General features: G+C 45.8%; 1 protein-coding gene across 2 annotated transcripts in view; it reads right to left on the reverse strand.

Moving 5' to 3' along the window:
- Positions 1 to 18879, reverse strand: part of Slco3a1 (solute carrier organic anion transporter family member 3A1) — a 283764-nt gene that overhangs the window by 47279 nt on the left and 217606 nt on the right. For both annotated transcript variants that reach the window (XM_021167572.1, XM_021167570.2), the window contains exon 5: positions 4745 to 4909. In XM_021167572.1, coding sequence (XP_021023231.1) covers positions 4745 to 4909 — 165 coding nt within the window. The remainder of the gene's footprint in view (positions 1 to 4744; positions 4910 to 18879) is intronic.

An 18879-nucleotide genomic window follows, 5' to 3' on the forward strand; every position in this document is an offset into this window, starting at 1 on the left:
ATGCCCATGGTAGGCTATTCAGTTAGACTTGACGAGCTCTGGGCTCAGGAACAGTCTCCTGTTACCCCCATCAGGATTTCTGTTTCCATGGCTATCCCTGCCCTCTAAAGCGGCAGTGTTTATTTTTACCCATCCTGTTTCTTGCTCTCATCCTCTATCAGCATGAAGTTTCCAGAAGGAGGGAGCACCCTTCAGGTCCCATTCAGTCCAACCCAATCCCCAGGGCCTAATACAGCACCACCGGATGGCATTCAGACACCCCTTTGAGAATGAATGAATCTCTAAGCACATGGGAACTGTGTGAATAAGCCTTGGCAACCACATGCCCACTCCCAGCGAGCACCCTGGGCTTTGTTTCATTTTCTAGTTGAGACAGTGGGGGTGTCACCTGGTGATGATGGTAACCATGGCAACAACAGGATTTCAGCACCTTTTCTCCCAGTCACTATTAGCTTTTCTCTCTCTTCTTCCCTGATGTGTGTACATGTCCTTAACACCCATGGCTATTGTCAGGACTTTCAGGACCAAAACTTCATTCTTATTAGATTAACTTATGCAGACCGGGCTCTTTTAATCTGTACTCATAAATCAATGTCATCCGCTCCTGGAATGTCTACACTGCTCTTCTCTGAACTCTGACCCATCTGCTGAAGACTTTATGGGTGGCCTGCAGCCTTGAATGAATAGATGGGGATAAGTGCATGCCTACCATCTTCTAAGAGTGCAGGAGCATCTTCTTACATCAGCCTCCCCTAGTGTAGCCTGCCAGCTTCTCTGCAGTGTGCTCTCCCCAGTACACACTAACTGTCTAGCCACAGGCTAGACATAGGGACAGGAAATGCCTGATGCTGGCCTGCCTAGAGAATATGAAGAAGCCCCGCCCCCTTTTCCTTTCCACCTTGTTAAGCGCTCCAACACACAGGAATTACTGGGAAACAAACAGACGCTAGGCAGTAAAATTGTTATTCTGACCTTTTTGCCCTGCAGACTATTGATTTGTTTGTCGATAGAAAACTTAGGCATTTCTTCTAAAATAGGACCTGGTCTTGGAGATGCAACTGTGTAAGAACAACTAAAATGGAAGAAACCAGGAGTTGAGAGATAAACCCTGGGGTGCTAGAGGTCTAATGCCCAGATTCTTGAGACAACAAAAGCTATAGCTTCTCTTACAGGGGAAGGTGTTTTTATCCTCTGTCCTGCAGGCATTGAAAAGCTGATTGCATTTTACTAATACTTACCAAAGAGCGGATGGTAAGAATGATTAGTGGGGGAGGGTGAACTTGCATTGCCCAGCAGTTTACAGGGAGAGAGAACTGTGGTATGTTATGATGGCCAGGGTTGAATTTCTTTTAAAACTGTGATGTTATATCTTATGAAACACACAAAGACCATCCTGGTAAACTTTCCAACTTGGAAAACTGGATATGCAGATACCTCCATAACCAGCACTCAAGTCAAGCTTAGAACAATTCCAGATACTTTGGGGCTTGGGAGTGTTTGATCCTTGGCACTTTCATAAGAGCCAGGAGTAGAGGCAAATGTCTGGAATCCCGGAGCTAGATTGGAGGCAGACAGGTTGAGTCCAGCAGCATGCTGGCCAGCTGGTTCAGTGTGAAAAAGACTTTGCATTAAAAAGTAGGGTAGAGAGGGACTGAAGAAGACACCCACTGTTGACCTCTGGCCTCCACATGCACATGTGTGAAAATGAACCTGCATATACAGGTACATTACACACATGCACATTTACACATTGCACATAACTAGACTCAAAGGCATACATAAATGCGCGCGCGCACACACACACACACACATACACACACTCACTTGCAGCTGCCTAGGAGGCTCTGGGTACCTCTCTGTAGTTGTAACCTTCAAAGACAACTGTGGCTCTGGCTTCTTTTACTTTAATTGGCAATTCATCCTTTTTTTTTAAGTCCCATAAATACATTCTCTTGTGTGTGACATCTTTCAACCCATACACATTCCCATGGAAGGCTGTGTGAGAATTTGTCCTTTCCTGAGCTGCATCGTATAGAATGAACAGTCTATAGCTTATTTACCCATTCTGCTGCAGACAGACACTTGGGTTAGTTCCAGCTTGAGATAATTATGCATAAAGCTGCTCTGAATGTTGTTATATATGCATATGTAAATGAGTGGACCTAAACACTCGATTCTGTTGGATAAGTGCCCAGAAACAGAACTGATGGATCACAGCATAGGCATATGCTGAGCTTTAATGGGTGCTGCAAAAACTGCCCGAAGCAGAGGCTCGCTCCCCTGGGCATTTCCACTGCAGTGTGGGTTCTGGTTGCTCCTCATCCTCCCCAGCACTCAGCACTATCATCTGGTCGGTGCATCACTGCGTCCCCTTTAGGTTTCAATGTGCATGTCCCTCATCATCCATGCTGGTCGGCATCCTTTGCATTGATTGGCCATTTTATAAAGCAATGGGGAATCTCTCTATATACACATACTGTCCCCCTTTCCTCTCTCTGTTTGTATTTTTGTGTGTGTACATACATATGTTTTTGTGTGCACGCACAGCTGCACGTGGGTGTATAGGTGCTGGCAGCTGAAGTCTGGTACCTTTACCCATGGATCGCCACTTTATTTTAAATTTTTATTTTATATATATGGGCATTCTCCCTGTGTATGTATGCTTATGCACCATCTGTATACATAGTGTCCACAGGGCAGAAGAGAACACTGAATCCCCTGAAACCTAACTTATTGGCAGTTGTGAGCTACCATGCACATACTGGTAATTTAGCCCAGGTCCTCTCAAAGAGCAGCCAGTGCTCTTAACCATGGAGCCATCTTTCCAGCCCCTCCACCTTATTTTTTGAGATGCAGCAGCTCACTGAATCCAAGAGTTTACCAGTTGTTTGGACTGACTACCTAGTGAACTCTGGGGATCTGTCTGTCTCTTCTTCCCTCAGTCATGAGGTAATAGATATGCTCTGCCTTGCCAGACTCTTAAGTAGGTGCTGGGCACCCAGGCTCACATCCTCATACTCAGGCAGTAGGGGCTTTACTAATCAAACTATTTTATCAAAGATTTATTATTTTTGTTTTAGGTGTGCATGTTTTGCCTGAATGCATATGCATGCATCCATTTCCAGGTGCTTGCAGGTCAGAAGAGGCTGTGGGATCCCTTAGAACTAGAACTATGGGTGGCTATGTGCCATTAAGTGAGCCTCAAACCCAGGTCCTCTGCAAGAAGAACAACTGCTGTTAATTTCAGAGCCATCTCTCCAGCTACACCCCAGGAGGTGTTAAAGGGTAAGATAAGAACACGCTCCTATTTCTCCTTGTTGATGAAGAAGATGAAGTATAGGGGTTGGAGCCCTCTCTGCCACCTGGCCAGGCCATACACTGCACTCAGCAGCCTTAGTCACAGGACCCTCCTCTGCCTTTTCAGAGGAACAGCTGGGCTCTCTATCAAGGGCTGTCCACTCAGGAGCCCTCTCTTCTGCAATCCCCTTCTGTTTCATGGCTTAGAAATCTACTTTTATCTTCAGTGTTTTAACTTTCTATAGTATTAACCATGATCCCCTCTTCAGCCCTCAATGGCATGCAGCACATCATCAATTATGCATCATCCCTAGCAAGTTTACATCAGAACTGGCCACGGTGGACACTTCCATCCTCCTCAACTGCTATGTTTTCGCCATTCCTAGTCACGTTCTGAGATGATCAACTCAACTAATGCAGCCTGTTGGTCATGCAAAGAGCGAAGAGTAGATTCATCCCACACGAAAAGCAAGTCTAAGATATACTCTGAGAGCATACTGTCCACCCCACCTCGGCAATGCTGCTTCTCACAAGAGCAGATGAGTTTTCTTATATCAACTTCCAATGATTAGATGTCTGGTGAGAAGAACTGTAAAGCCTCGCCTCACATTGGGGAAAATTCTGTGATCCATTAGTGATGCCTGCCATGGGCAAGGTCATCAACATGGGCATGCCTTCTTAACTTTATTTCTTAAAAATATTATTGCGCATGTATATGTGTGTGTGTGTGGGGGGGGGTGATATGCTGTATTCTGAGATCAGAGGACAGCTTTGTGGAGCTGGCTGTCTTCTTCCATCTTCAGGTGAGTTCCTGGGAATCAAGGGAAGTTAGGATACTTGTGCAGCAAGCTTTACCCACTGAGCAATCTCTCCAGCACTGTATCTATCTTTTCAGCTCTGTATTTGTGAAGTGTGGGTCTTACGCTGCTAAGATCATTCTCATTGTCTAATACCAGTCTGCTAATCTTTTAAGATGGACTTCGATTGTGCTCTTCCCTCATATATGCTTCGAAATTTCCCATTCATGTTAGTCAATCAACTCCCTGGCCTCTCACAATGCTTCCTACATATACATTATATACCTTCGTTCTTTCTTATAATGTGATTTTTGGTTTTTTTATTTTTAGTAGTATTACTCTGCCTGGGTGCATCATGGGTCATGGTACCCATGTGATCAGAGGACAGTTTTGGAGTAGATTTTCTCTTCCATCCATGAGTTCTGGGTATTGAATGTGGGTGTCAGCTTGAAGCAACAGATGTTCTCCCTGCTGAGCCACCTCACGGGCCCTCTAGTATGTTTTTAATAGTTGTGAAAATATCACTCTGAAGTTCCTTGTGTAGAAAAGGCTACACATATACCACGGCTTAGCACAGTCCTGCATATTTTTGAGCTCCGTGCATTCTTTGAGCATGTTGGTATGGCAGGAGGGGAATGAGACCCACTCACCAAGCAGCTGGTTGGCAGAGGAAGTGGTGAGGTTAAACTGCTGTTCCAGGTACTTGCCCAGGAAGGCAGCGAAGCCAGCCACCACAGCAATCTCCATGCAAGCAGCCAGGACGATGCAGGTGAACACAGGGTTTGAGAGCAGGTGCTTGGTGACCTTGGGGATCACTGTGAGGAAGAATAGAAAGCCAGGTCAAGGTCATACATGCTGAATGCCTGTTTAAGCCCTCCTTAGACCCCTGCTTGATGCATTCTTGCCCATTTCTTTAATCAACACCTTGTAGAGCAGCACTGGGGGTGGGGAGAGCTCAGGCCAGAATCTATATTCTATAAGTCATTATAACTAAAAACTCTCACTTCCAAACCACAACAAAATCCCACAAATTAAGCCCTTTTCTACTAAGCCAGGCTGCCCTACCTCGCTTCTATACCACAACTTCAGGGGTTCAAGTCAAAGATCTTTTAAGCAGTTACAAGACTTTTCCATCCCTCCCTCCACTCCAAAAGGAAATCATTTTGGGATCGTGGTTTCCAAAATGGAAACTGTAACATACATATTATACATTTGAAACACGAAAATACTTAGGCACATGTCAATGTGCCCACTATGTGATCAACATTTCGAACTATGCTCTGTATGTATACTGAAAGAATACGTTTGATGTTATTGATATCAAGAAAGAGATGAAGCGCTCATCCTTTACAAAATAAGTATGAACAAATCAAGTCCTTCCCTCCACTCCCTGGTCAGCTCTCTCCCTCAGGGCTGGAACATCCCAAGTCGGTCAGAGCTATCAACCTTGATTTGATCACATCGTACATAGTAACTAGTGGGATCAGCTTAGTTTTTTTTTTTTTTTTTGTTCTTTGGGTTTTGTTTGTTTGTTTGTTTTTTGTTTTTCCTCATCAAATTCCACACTAAGGAGAGCCACAACAAAGAGTCTGGGATTACAGTCTGGTCATTGGGCTTCTGGCCTGCATCATGGTGCTGGGATATCTCCAGGATGCCCTATTCCCCTCCCCTCATCCCCAGCCTGTTCCTCTCTCAGCTGCATCCATGTTAGAGCTTCTTAGTCTACTGTAATACTCTTCTCTCAAACGTTTACCACATAGGTTCCCTCCGCCACCCCAGGTGTCCTTTCTTCATTATTCAGTCTAGCCTGGAAGAGGCCCCCAGGCATCCAGCCACAGGCACTTAAGGATCCAGGGCAGTTGGCTTTTGGCATACACACTCTGAAGCTTATGAACCGTGTTACATCTCGGATGGGCCCCATAGTAGTGTGTGGAGGTTGTATACTCTTATCTTGCTTATGGGGCTCTATTGTCCTTACAGTATGGTTTCGTGGGCCACAGACACTTCCTCTTACATTGGTGCTTTATCCTTGTCACATAGTCTTCAACCAGCTCTTCTCGGTTGTGCTGTGGTGACATATCCTGGATGGTTCTAGAATAGCCCTGTCTCTTCAGGATTGACACCTTTATTTGATTTATTATTATTATTATTATTATTATTATTATTATTATTATTATGTGTGTGTGTGTCTTCCATAGATGCATGTGTGCCAGGGCATGTGTATGGAGGTCAGGGAACAGCCTTGGGTGTCAGTCTTCACCTTTAACCTTGAGACAGGCATCTCCTCACTGTTTTCCTACCACACACGGCAGGCTAGCTGGCCTGCAGAGCTGCTGGGAATTCTGTCTCCACCTCCCATCTCCATGAGCAGGAAACATGTCCTGTTCATCCAGCTTTTATGTAGGCTCCAGGGATTGAAACTCAGGTCCTTATAATTACATGGCGAACACTTTTACCCACTGAACCATCCCCTTAGTCCTTACACATTTATTTTTATGTCTCTGCTGGACACCAAAATCTATATATGCTCACATCTCTTATATAGAACAGTATACTACTGTGTGTCTATAACTCACACCCATGTACCTTAGATCATCTCTAAGCTACTTACATCAACTACAAGGTGCATGTTACCCAAGTAGTTGCTAGAGCACGCTGTGTAAGGAGATCATGACAAGGGAGAGATTTGTACTTTTTCAGTCCAGATGCAGTTTTCTGTGGACTGCGTTTCAATCAGCGGTTTGTTAGGTTTGTGGATGTAGAACTTCCACAGATGGAAGTCAGTGGTATTTACAAAATAATTAACCAAATATAGCTGATTCATCAAGTGCCATGGCGTAGCTGATTCATCAAGTGCCATGGCGTAAGACAAGTAAGCTGATTTCAAGTAATTTGAAGACAAGTCTTATGTAAATCATAAATCATCTTCTATAAAGAGCAAAGATGGAGGCGAAATATACGTTACTGAAAACATTGTCCAAGCAGTGTGCTTGTGACGAGACTCGGGGCTGACAGGGAATCTGGCTCATTGGGGAGAGTGCCTGGCCTGGCATACACAGAGCTTTGGGTTTGATCTCCACGTCTGCACAACACAGGTGTGGCACATGCTGGTTATCCCAGGCCCTGGGAGGAGGCAGCAGGAGAATCAGGAGTTTAAGATTATCCTCAGCTATATAATGTGTTTGGGGGTCAGTCTGAGATACACAAGATCCTGTCTCACAAAGGGGATCCTATTTAACTATACTCGTATTACTAACAAAAATAAGGAATAGTGACAGGGTGCACTTGTTTCTCTCTGTGCACATGGAAAAGATCAGACACAGAGATTAAGTATTAGAAAAACCCACTAAGTGCCTATGGCCACATAAAATAAACAGGTGGGCTGAGAACCTAACCCTGCACTCCAAGGTGATGAATTAGCCAGCTGTCCTAAAGAAGAGAGCTAATTACACAGGCACAATTGCATCTCCTAGGAGACGAAACCTCCAAATGGCCCATCTAATTAGAATAAAATAATAATAGGAGACACATAAGTTTTTAATAACGCTAACAGACAAGCTCCATGCATCAAAATGACAGAACAATAGGCCGGGGACTGGCAGATATACAAAACTTAAAATTTATCATCTCTGGGAAAGATATCAAGTTTCCAAAGTGAAATTCTCCAGAGAGGAGGAGGATTGAAGGGTTTAGTTACAGCACCGGACTGGACCAAAGGACTGGAAGCTCAGGATTACTGTGAGCTGAGCCATGGATCTGATGTCCAAGGGGATTTAGACGATAACCAGAGATGGTGGCTTCAGCTGTTCAACATGTGTTTCTGAGGCTGTAGGAAGGCAGCTTTAGGGTTAACTGAAAGCACACACAAAAAAAATTAAAGTCAAAACTTTACAAGGGCTATGAACAAAGATGGTACACAAACAGCCTCAGGTCCTCGCACTTAATACTGGTACACTGTGCTTAAGAGTTTCCTGGTCTTTATGGGCACAGCGTTTGTATACTTTACAGGCCTTTTAAACATTTATGGCAATCTGACTTTTTAGAAGTATCATTTCAAATAAATGCCTAGGAGTGTTTGCTTTTAAAATCTGTGTTTAAATGTTAAGAAACTTTCCTTTGTTAAATCCATATTGTTTTAAAGTGTTGTACAAATACTCCCAGAACTGTTGACTCTGCAGTGTTTGAAAATGTAGCTTAAGAAATACGGAAAATGAACACAACAGAAAACACACAGAGGGTGATCTGCTTTTCACAGTTAGAGGTCTCTTGGGTGTGAAGAATCCATCATGATCAATCATTGTTGATGAGCCATAGCAAATTTGAGACAGTGTGTGTGCCAAGCATGAGGCTACTCTGTACCCAGGATCAGGTTCTGGCGAGTTACATCCACACACTGCAGAGAGACCAGTATGGACCACGCCATGTGATCAAAGGACCTGCTTGGAATGGATGAATATGAACAGCAAAGTCCTGGCTGCTGATGTGTAGTGGCAGACACAACTGTGACTTAGTCACTATGCTCCTTCGGAATGATGGCATCTAGATTCTGGAAGCACTGTGGGGCAGGGTTGGGACAATCCAGGTAGCACGCTCTTGCTGTGTGCTTCGTGTCCTCAGTTGGATTGGAGTCCCTGCCGAGTGTGACTCCAGAAGAATGAAAAACTTTGTGTTCTCCCTGGACTACATCACCTGGAGCCTCTGACAACCAAGTTTATCTACCTCCAAAATGGCACTGAGGATGATTTGAGACAATTGCCACATCTCTTTAGACCTCAGTAGCCCCGAAACTCTTCATCATCATCTTCATGATCTGTTTGGGGATAGGAAGGGCCCTCGTTCCATGAGGGCAACTTCAGTTAAAAGAACATTTCTGCACTTCTGCGAGCTTTTAATTATTCTGGAGTTCATTACATTCTGCAGGAAGGGCCCTTTGTTAAGACAGGAGTCTTCCTGCTTGTCTTAATGCCTAATGACTAATTTCTCCTTGAATTAGATGTTAAAAATCGTTAAGTTCAAGAATCGTTGGACTGAAGGAAGGACTGGGACACCTTATTTGCATGACCCTTTTCTCTTTGTAGGCAACCTGATTGGCTTCCAGAAATGACAGCTTCCTTCCACATTCTTCCTCCCACCCACAATTTTATTGCAAGAACTTGTAGCAATCAAATGCTGACTCCATTTTTACAGGTTCAGCCCACCTTCAATACCCCTGCTTGGAAATGAGGCCTTAATTAGCTTGACTGTAAGGCTGTCTTAGTGCTTCAAGTGGATTGCTAAACCATAAAATTCAACCTTTTGAGGAAGGAGTAGTCCAGACAAACAGAGACTGGTGAACCAGGGCCATCACAGGCCACTGAACACCTGCATCCCCCATTAGCCATTTATTCTTCTTTACTGATTTAGCTTTAGTACTGAAGCTGGGTAGAAGGGGGTTGGATCATGCAGTTCCACCAACAGAGTTAAGGGGACCGTTTTGGCTCTCTGTAGGAGCCCATGGCTGTCATCCGTAGGATGGTACAAGACTGAAAACTGCACAGGGTAGCTGGCTCCATGGAAAGCAGGTATATACTGTGAGCCTTTAGAAGACATTGCTGTGGCACAGAGGATTGCTGTACGTTGTGGGAGGGGAAAGGCAGATTTGGGGAGTATTGTCAACAGAGCATCCTCTATGTGCCAAATGCCATCCTGAGGGTTTACTGACAACCCACAGACTCATAACACAACCCTCACAAAAACCACAATCTTGGAACCATTGAAATCCTCCATTTACAAATGAGAAAACAGAAGCAAGAGAATGGTCCCACAATGAGAGAGACATAGCAGGAACTCCAGCCACAGCAAGAGCTGCCATAGCATGCACCTGTGACAAGTGTTTTGTTCTTTCCTGGATCCTGTGAGCCACTATTTTTATTATGAAAATTATGAAAGCAGGCTGGACCTGCCAATCAGAAATACAGCTTCACAAATAACAACAAATGTGGGAATTTTCCTAGCTCCTGTTTTACTGCTGTATTAAGACACCATGACCAATGCACATAATCAGAGAAAAAGTTTTTTGGGGGCTTACAGTTTCAGAGAGTGGAGTCCATGACCATTATGGCAGAGGGCCATGTTAGCATGTAGGCAGGAAGGCACAGCACTGGGACAGTAGCAGAGAGCTCACATCTTGACACACACACACACAATATACATATGTATATAATATAATATAATATATATATATATATATATATAGATAGATAGATAGATAGATAGAGACAGAGAGAGAGACAGAGAGAAACACAAAGACTGAGACAGAGAGAAACACAAAGACAGAGACAGACAGCTAACTGTGAATGGTATGGGCTTTTAAAACCTCAAAGTCCACCCCTAATCACATACTTATTAATCCTTCATGAATGGTTCCATCCTCTGGGAACCAAGTATTCAAATATGCCACCTCACTAGAAAAAATGATCTTGTACGCTGTGGACCTGGGACTTGGTCCAAGATCTTTTGAGGAATGGAGCTAAGAAAGGAGGAAGAAACAAAAGAAAGAGTTGAAGGGCTGAAGTAGAAGCTTGGCACCATAGGAACAGTTTTTCTGAGGAAAGCTGTATAAAGTCAAGTCAGGGACCATGCTCTAAAGAGGCAGGTGTGGGGACTCATTCCTACCCATCTGTGAAGAGGGAAAGAGATCTGAGGTCAGAAGCATATGGTCCAGCATCCCTGGCGCAAGGCAGCAGCTCAGTGAGAACCAAGACCAACAGGCAGAAGTTAGACCAAGTGAGAGATCCCTAGTGTTTGCACAGCATGTCCAGGAGTCACAAGACTTGCTTTGCTGACTCATCTCTGTGAGTGGACTGCTGAGTGACGGTTAGAGAAAGATTGTGCTGTGGAGGTTTTATGCTGAGTTCTTGGGAGTCATCGTTGGACCCAAAGGGCTTTCTAAATAGAGGCACCTCCTCCATAGAGCCAATCAACAGGTCAGCATAGAAGTCAAATATCCTAACTCACTACCCTTCCAGACAGGGAGGAGCCCCAACAGTGGTTACCATGGGGATCCATGGAGACCCCATTGGATTACACTCTGAGACTTATACTTTGGTCCCTCTACTAAAATTGGCCTTGACTTGCTTCATTCATTAAGATACGGTGTCATGTCATTGCTCCCACTGTTAAAACAGGAAGATAAGGCCAGCGAATGCAGCAGATACTACCACAGCCATCTCTATCAAACCTCTGCTGCTGGACAGAGCACTGCACTGAGGACTATGCATCCATCAAGGTGGCAGGGAGGTTTAGCATCAGAGCTTCTGACACCACGCACCAAGAGCCTTTAAACTCCACCTTGTACAGGAATGCAACGCTGAGCACTGCAGGAGGGCAAGTATGAACCCACATAAGCCTGAACTCAAAAATCCAAATTCTCAAACTTCAGGCTGACATGGGGGAAACTGTTTATCTAAAGGCTGAGTCAACATGAGGCGTTTCACAACAGGTAGGACCTGGAGAGAAGGGAGGAGCGGAAAGAGCTGGGCAGATAATCAGAAATCATCATAGCAGGATGGACGGAAGGAAGGAAGGAGGAAATGGGAAAATACAATGATGGAGGTTCTACCGTGATTCCAAGATTACAGGGAAGATGGAGCATTATGATGTAGCCATCTTCTAGCTGGTTCTCCATGTGCCCAGCCCTGAGCTGCCATTCCTGCCAACAGTGCCTCGCCTCCTAGCTTTCCCAGGTGAAGAGCCGCCTGAGACAAGGGCGCCATCTCCCCGAAGAGCATATGTTTAATAAATATGGGGGTGGAGGGTGGTGTAGGGAAGGTTAAGGTATCCAATAACTAACTGAGTTCATGAGTCACAAAAGTGAGGAGGGGAACCTGTTGCAGGCATTTCAGGGTCAAAGGCAAACTCAGGACCAAACGACGAGTGAAATTCTACAGGCTCATGTCTGTGGTGGAAGTGGGACAATGAACTCAGTCAAGGAAAATAACGCCATGACTCTGGGGCCAGAAATCCAGAATACATGTCTCTCTTTCTCTGTAGGGGAGACAGTGGTGGCCTGAGTGAGTAACAGGGAAAAAACATCAGCTCAAAATAGGCACTTAGAATGGAAGCTGAGTGTGAGCTGGTATGCATTGGCTGGGGGTGGGGTGGGGAGGATGTATGCTGGTGCGCAGCACTGGGCCAGGGCTGAGTGTGAGCTGGAGAGCATCAGCTGGGGTGGCCCCAGCCAAGCATTGATTGATCTAACTGATTTTGGGGGGACCACCAGGAGGGTCTTAGAGAGCAGAAGAGGAACCACTCGTAAGCACGTTTAAAGCAAGAACAGGGTGAGACTCAGGCTATAGCTCCACACCGGAGTGTTATCCAGGGTCTTCCCTTTCTCCATGGGTGGCCAGGCAAGCACAGGCTTACCCAGAGAGGACAGAACTGACTATAAAGGAGGCTTGGAAGCAGCTGCTTCTTCAGACCCACACATTGCATCTTTCCAAGGCAAAGGCAGCAGAGAGAAAGATGGCTTAGGCAGTTAACGAGTCTTTTAAGCAAACAGGCACCCCTACTTCACACCTGTGTCTAAAAACTTCCTCTGTGAAAACGTTCTCTGCCCTGGTGCCATACAGGTTGGCTGTCCCTGGTTTTTCTGGAAGTGAAAACTCCCACAATGTGAGAATTCATTCTTGGAAAGTCTGCAAAGACCAACAGTAACATTCTGGTAGAGCAGGTTGATGCCCAGCCTGTCAGCTACTTTCTACCATGCTTGCTTACAGAAGGCTCTCCATGGTAGTCAGGTCACTGTGGGGGACCCATCCTGTCCCAGCTTATTTGTGACAGAGTTCTCTCAGCACTTCAATTTATACAAGTCCAACCACGGGGAAGTGGGGGGAGGCGCAGCTCTGGCCTGTCAGCCCTTCATGGGGACCCAGCAAGGGACCTCCTTTTCTCTGGCATTCCTGTTCAGTTAGCAATTTACTTAGAAAGACTTCGGAGGCTTTCAGACATCACCGTGCCTGAGCCTCTCCTTCTCCAGCTCTGGGAGCATAATTTCCTGTGGGGTGGATACAAAGTGGTATTTCAAGACACCACACAGGTGGTATGGACTCAAAACTGCTGGCAGGGAGACAGGGGTTTATAAAACAGAGTGCAGACACTTTTATTTGAAGGTCAATGCCAAGTCTTTGATGATTCATTCATAATGCAATCGGGACTTCTGAGCCGTTTCAGATAGCAGACACTCTGCTACACACAGGGCTGTCCTCACTTGTCCTCTACCGCAACCTTCTAAATGACATACTACAAACTAGATACCCTCCTACTAACCACACCCAGGAACATCTGCCTGCTCCTCCAGGGCAATACCATTTTCCCCCCATCCTTCCAGGTAGGCCCTCCAGCGCATGCTCCCTGGCATCTTTTGAACTTCCTACGATCCTCTTCATCATGTACCCTGAATTCTGGTAGCGTTTGCCAATGATCATAGATCTAGCACAGTCTCTCAGTCATGCAGCTTGGAGAAATACAGATTAAAATGAAGTTATCCAGCCTTCCTTGGACCTGGCCTGCTCAGAGCTGTTAATGTGCTGATAGAAAGCATGACCCTCAAAGAGGAAGGGATGGTTCTGTTAGTAAAGCGCTTGCTGTGCTAATCCCCAGCATCCACATGAAATGGCCTGGGGCGGTGACACAAGTGTGCTGACTAGTCTTCTTAGGTCAACTTCCCACAAGCCAGGTATCTGAAAGGAGTGAACCTCAGCTGAGGCTAGACCTCTAGAAGATACACTGTCAGGCATTTTCTTAAGTAGTGATCGATGTGGGAGGTGCCATCCCTGGGCTGGTGGTCCTGTGTTATACAAGAAAGCAGGTTGAGTGAGCCACGGGGGCACAAGCCAGTAAGCAGCACCCCATCATGGCCTCTGCATCTGTTCCTGCCTCCAGGTTCCTCCCCTGGGATTTCTGTCCTGTTTTCCTTCAATCGATGAGCAGTGATATGGAACTATAAACTAAATGAAACCTTATCCCCCTCAACTTGCTCTTGGTCATGGGGTTCCATCACAACAATAATAACCCTAATTAAGACAGCACGCTTGTCATCGTAGCACCTGGAAGGTAGCAACAAACAGTGTTCTCCCTGTGTCTTGCTGGTTAGCCAGTCTAAATAAACCTACCAGTCCCAGGCTAGGGAAGGGCCCAGCTGGAAAACCCAAATAATACCGAAGACAAACAACAACACAAACCACAGATGGCTCTACAGGAATGACACACAAGGGTGAACTCTGGCCTCTACATTTATGTGCACGGATGTGCATGCCTATCTGCATACACCTATGAACTTGCCTCTTCCCCCTAAACTCTGAGAAGATCACAAACAGGCTTCTACTTGTTTGGATAGCCACTGCTTTCCCTTCATGGTATTGTTGATCAGTTTCACGGATCCTCCTCTGCAAAATGCTACTACCTTCTCCTTATTTCCTTTGCTTATTCATTCAACGGACATTCTGACATGTTAACCATGCCTGGTCTCATACTGGGTGCCCTCTCACGTTTGTCTCACTGGCTTGCTAAAACAGCCAGAGGAGAGCAGGGCATTACGGGACATGTCCCTCCCTCACTACTGGTCCCAGCAGGTATGATAAAAAACAAACAAACAAACAAACAACAACAACAACAACAACAAAACTCTGAACCCATGGACCAGCCTGGTCCCTGAGGAGTCATAACTGAACTCCTGTGACACATCAGGGTGTGGGCACAGCCTGGCTCAAGATGTTTGGGAAGGTAGACTGCTTCTTTCACTATGGAAGCAAGAATGCAGATTTTTCAACATATCTACAGGAGGAGAGAAGTCAGCTCTGGAGACAAATTGTATAATAGATAGCATCAAGCAGGCAGCATGAACCTGCTCAGACTACCGGGTTCTTCATGAACACACTCAAATGAGAGGTACAGGCTCCTCAATAAGAAAAATGTAGCTGAATCCAACCACTGAGCTGAAAAGAAATGGAAGAAGCCAGGACTGGAGGGAGGTCCGGCAGACCCTTCCTGACACAGGTGGGTTACTTGTGGGCTGTGGTAGCACATAGACATGTGTAGCTCTTCCCACGTGCTCACAGGGGGCCATGCAGAAGCCAGAGCTGGGTGGGTTGGAGCAGGTCTGGCCAGGGTGTTTCAGAAGAATGAAGTCGAGGTAGGCTGGTAATGTTCCTTCCATGATCCCCTCACTCCTCCTCTTACCACAGAATGGAGTACTAGGTGGCAACCAAAATGCAAATGTCTCTGCCTTCACAGAGGGATAGGGGAAGGGATACTTCACTCAGCAGAAAGTAAAATGAGGCCATGAAAGAAGAAGTCAGGAAGCTGTACTTCAGAAAAGAAAGGAAGCTGATGTCCAAGACCAGATGTGAACTTCAGCAAAGGGCACAGGAAGGAGAAAGTGGGCAGAAAACTAGGCAGAGTTTATAAGGAGAGCAGGGTGGTGGTAGGGACATGGCAGAATGGTGTGGAAGGAAGTCAGAGGAGCCACAGCAGGGCTTTGCCACTGTCCCTTTAAGTGGCAGGTGGCAGCATGATCAGGTGTTGTATCAGTTACTTTTCTGATTGCTGTGACAAAACAAGTGATTGAAGTGTCTCGTAGGAAGAAGGGCTTTTGCTGTCTCGCAGTTGAAGGGTGCCCTTTGCAGTCTTGGGAAGGAGCTGCAGTGGGTATGAGAGGCAACCAGTTGGGCACATTGTTTCCACAGTGAGGAAGCAGAGAGGATAAGTCTTTCGATTTAGTCTGGGGCTGAGCTCCTGGGATGGAACTGACTACATGCAGGGTGGGTCTTCCTTTCTGGAACATCCTCTGCTCACCAGAGACCTGTTTCAGTGAAGATTCTAAGCACCACCCAGCTGCTAATGACAGGTGTAGGTCAGGGGCCAGCCCTGGGCAGATCAGGGACAGGATCAGGCTGCAGGGTGTTAGCACACACTGATGGAGGCAGGGCTGGGCTGGGCCAGGGCTTGGTAGTTAAGACAGAGCTTGCTCCTTTCACAGTGAGGCTCCACTAGAGGAAGTGCACAGGGCTCAGCAGTCTTTTCAAGGACAGTGAGAGGCCACTTGTCTGTCAGGGTGAAGGGCTGAGACAAGAGTGCTCAGCTTCTCTGCCCCTCTCAGAGATCAAAGTCAGGAACTTGCCCTGAGGATTCTGAGCCTGGAAATGGGCAGCTACAGGATCCCCGCAAGTCAGGACCCGCCAATGCTAACTGGGAGCAGAAGCGTCCTCCCCTTGCAGCTGCAGACCCTTTGATGACACACTGTTTTAGGGGACATCTGTGCTGCCTCAGGAGGTGGTTTTAGTACGCTGCATGGAAAGGTCACTTAGCACCTGGTGACAGCACTTGTTTTTCAGCAGAGCTTATTCAGCCAGAAGGACAGCCCCACGCCAAGCTTAAGAAGACAGGCACTGTTTTTCTTCACGGTGATTCAAATGTCTTTTCTTTCCATCTCTAAGTTTGATTTCCATATCTGTAAAACAGTACTAATGGCTTACATAGCTAGAGAGATTCCCTGGGATATAGATAAGAACAAACATTTTTTTGTTACTGTTTTTGATGGTGGTGATGCGTGCGTGTGTGCGTGTGCGCGCATGTGTGTGTGTGTTGTATACCTTTGTAGAGGCCAGAAGGTGATGCTGAATATCTTCCTCTACTATTTTCTGCCTTATCTTTTGAGATAGTCTTTCAGTGCATCTGGGACTTGCTGATTCAGCTAGATTGACTTATCGGCCAGAGAGCCCTGTGGCTCTTCCTGCCTTGGTTTCCTGATTACAGGTGTATGCGACTGTGCCTGGCTTTTTATGTGGATGCTGGAGATCTGAACTCAGGTCCTGAGACTTGTGCAACAAGCCCATTCACTGGGTCATGCTCCCAGGCCCTGCTTGTGTGTGTGTGTGTGTATGTATGTGTATGCACGTGCGCGCGTGTGCGCATGTGTACTTATTGGTTACTTCGTCCATTAAAATGGCCACCACTTCTGTGTCAGGCACTGTCATGCCCTGCAAATGAACAGATGAATGAGAGCTTTGTTCTGGAGTAGATGGAGACTGCCATCCTGGCTGTATAAGACTACAGTGGTAATGTAGTAGTAGGGACTTTGCAGAGGCCAAGTGGATGATAGATATCCAAGCACAATATAGCTGACAGCCCAAAAGTGAACCAAAGGAGAAAGGATATCCCAGACAGAAAAAGAGCCAAGAGGGAGAATTACTGATGCATTACATAAACCACATAGACCAGAAGATGAAGGGGGACAGATCACTTCACTGGTGACCCAGATCCTGTCCATTGAGGTTTCCCAGGTGATCAAGAAGACAACTTACAATGAAATACAAAACTATTGAAGCGACATTTAAAGCAGTAACAGAAACCACTACTCATATCTCTATAAAAGCATGCCTATGCATATCACACACGGTGGGTGTGAGATTTAACATGCAAATGGTAATGACATTGAGTGTTTATTTTATAAACATGACTGATTTGTATTTATATTTAATTAAAAGTTTACATTTATTCATTTGTGTGTGTGTGTACATGCACATATCCATAAGTTCAGAGGACAAAGTTGTTAGACACAGTTTTGTTTTTTTTTTTGTTTTGTTTTGTTTTGTTTTGTTTTGTTTTGTTTTGTTTTTGTCTACCCATGAGTTCTGGGGATCAAACTCAAGCAGTCAGGCTCGGCAGCAGCATCTTTATCCAATAAGCTACCTTGTTGGCTCTAGATTATTTACTGCTGTCTCATTGAGCCATTCTTCCCTCTAGGTAGCTTTTCATAAATTCTTCCCACACACTGTACAGTTACATGCCAGGGTCATGCCAGTTGTCAACATAAAACCTGTTGGCATGAAAGGGGAGGAACAAAGAGTACTAGGCGTTAGGATGACAGCGATGGTGAGGGTACCTCAAGTGTGGGCTCATCGGGGCAGAAGCATCTCAGAGCCAAGACTTAAACGAGAGAGATTTGGTGGCATGTTGAGATCCACAATTATCCCTGGGTTTGGCAGCCTCTCACTTGAGGGTGATCCTGTGTCTTTATAACCCTAAGTATTTGTTTGTCTGAAGTCTGCTTTATCAAAATGCTATCGCTATGACAGTTGCTATAAGCTTGGAACTTCAAGCCTACTCTGAAACCAGATCCCATGCTTTCCATCCCTCATCCTCTACAGAGAGTTACAAGCTCAGCCGATGGCTGGCATTGTTGGCAATAGACCTTCAAAGCCCTTGAACATGGACCATATACCCAGCTCCCATAATACCACAACATAAGCCCTCTGTGTATGGTGATAAACAGCCACATCAACCGGAGGCAGTTGCTGTAAAGATGATCCAGACCCTCCATGTTAACAAGTGGAGTTAAATGTCGTGACCCAGGTGGCACAAGGGGGAACGTAGCTGAGCTGAACTGAATCTCAGGATGTCCCACTCAAGAAAGGTGACCATATATCACTCTCAGAAACCCAGAAATGCTGCATGGTGGGATTGAAGGGTTGCACTGGGTGGAGTTTCTGAGCATGGCTCAGGACTCAAGTAGATTGTGCAAGAAGAAAAACCTTTGAAAGCTCCAAAGAGATGCGTGAGAAAACGGCCACCTTGATTCTGAGAGGCGTGCACTCCTCTTATGATAGTGTCCTGCTTATTTGTGTTCATAAACATACCTGGGGACTTCTAGAGTTTCTGTCTGTGTGTGTGTGTGTGTGTGTGTGTGTGTGTGTGTGTGTGTGTGTGTGTGTGCATGTGAGTTCGTGAGGGAGAGAGAGGGAGAGAG

This window comes from Mus caroli, chromosome 7, assembly GCF_900094665.2.
Source record: "Mus caroli chromosome 7, CAROLI_EIJ_v1.1, whole genome shotgun sequence".
In the NCBI taxonomy this organism is placed as follows: domain Eukaryota; kingdom Metazoa; phylum Chordata; class Mammalia; order Rodentia; family Muridae; genus Mus; species Mus caroli.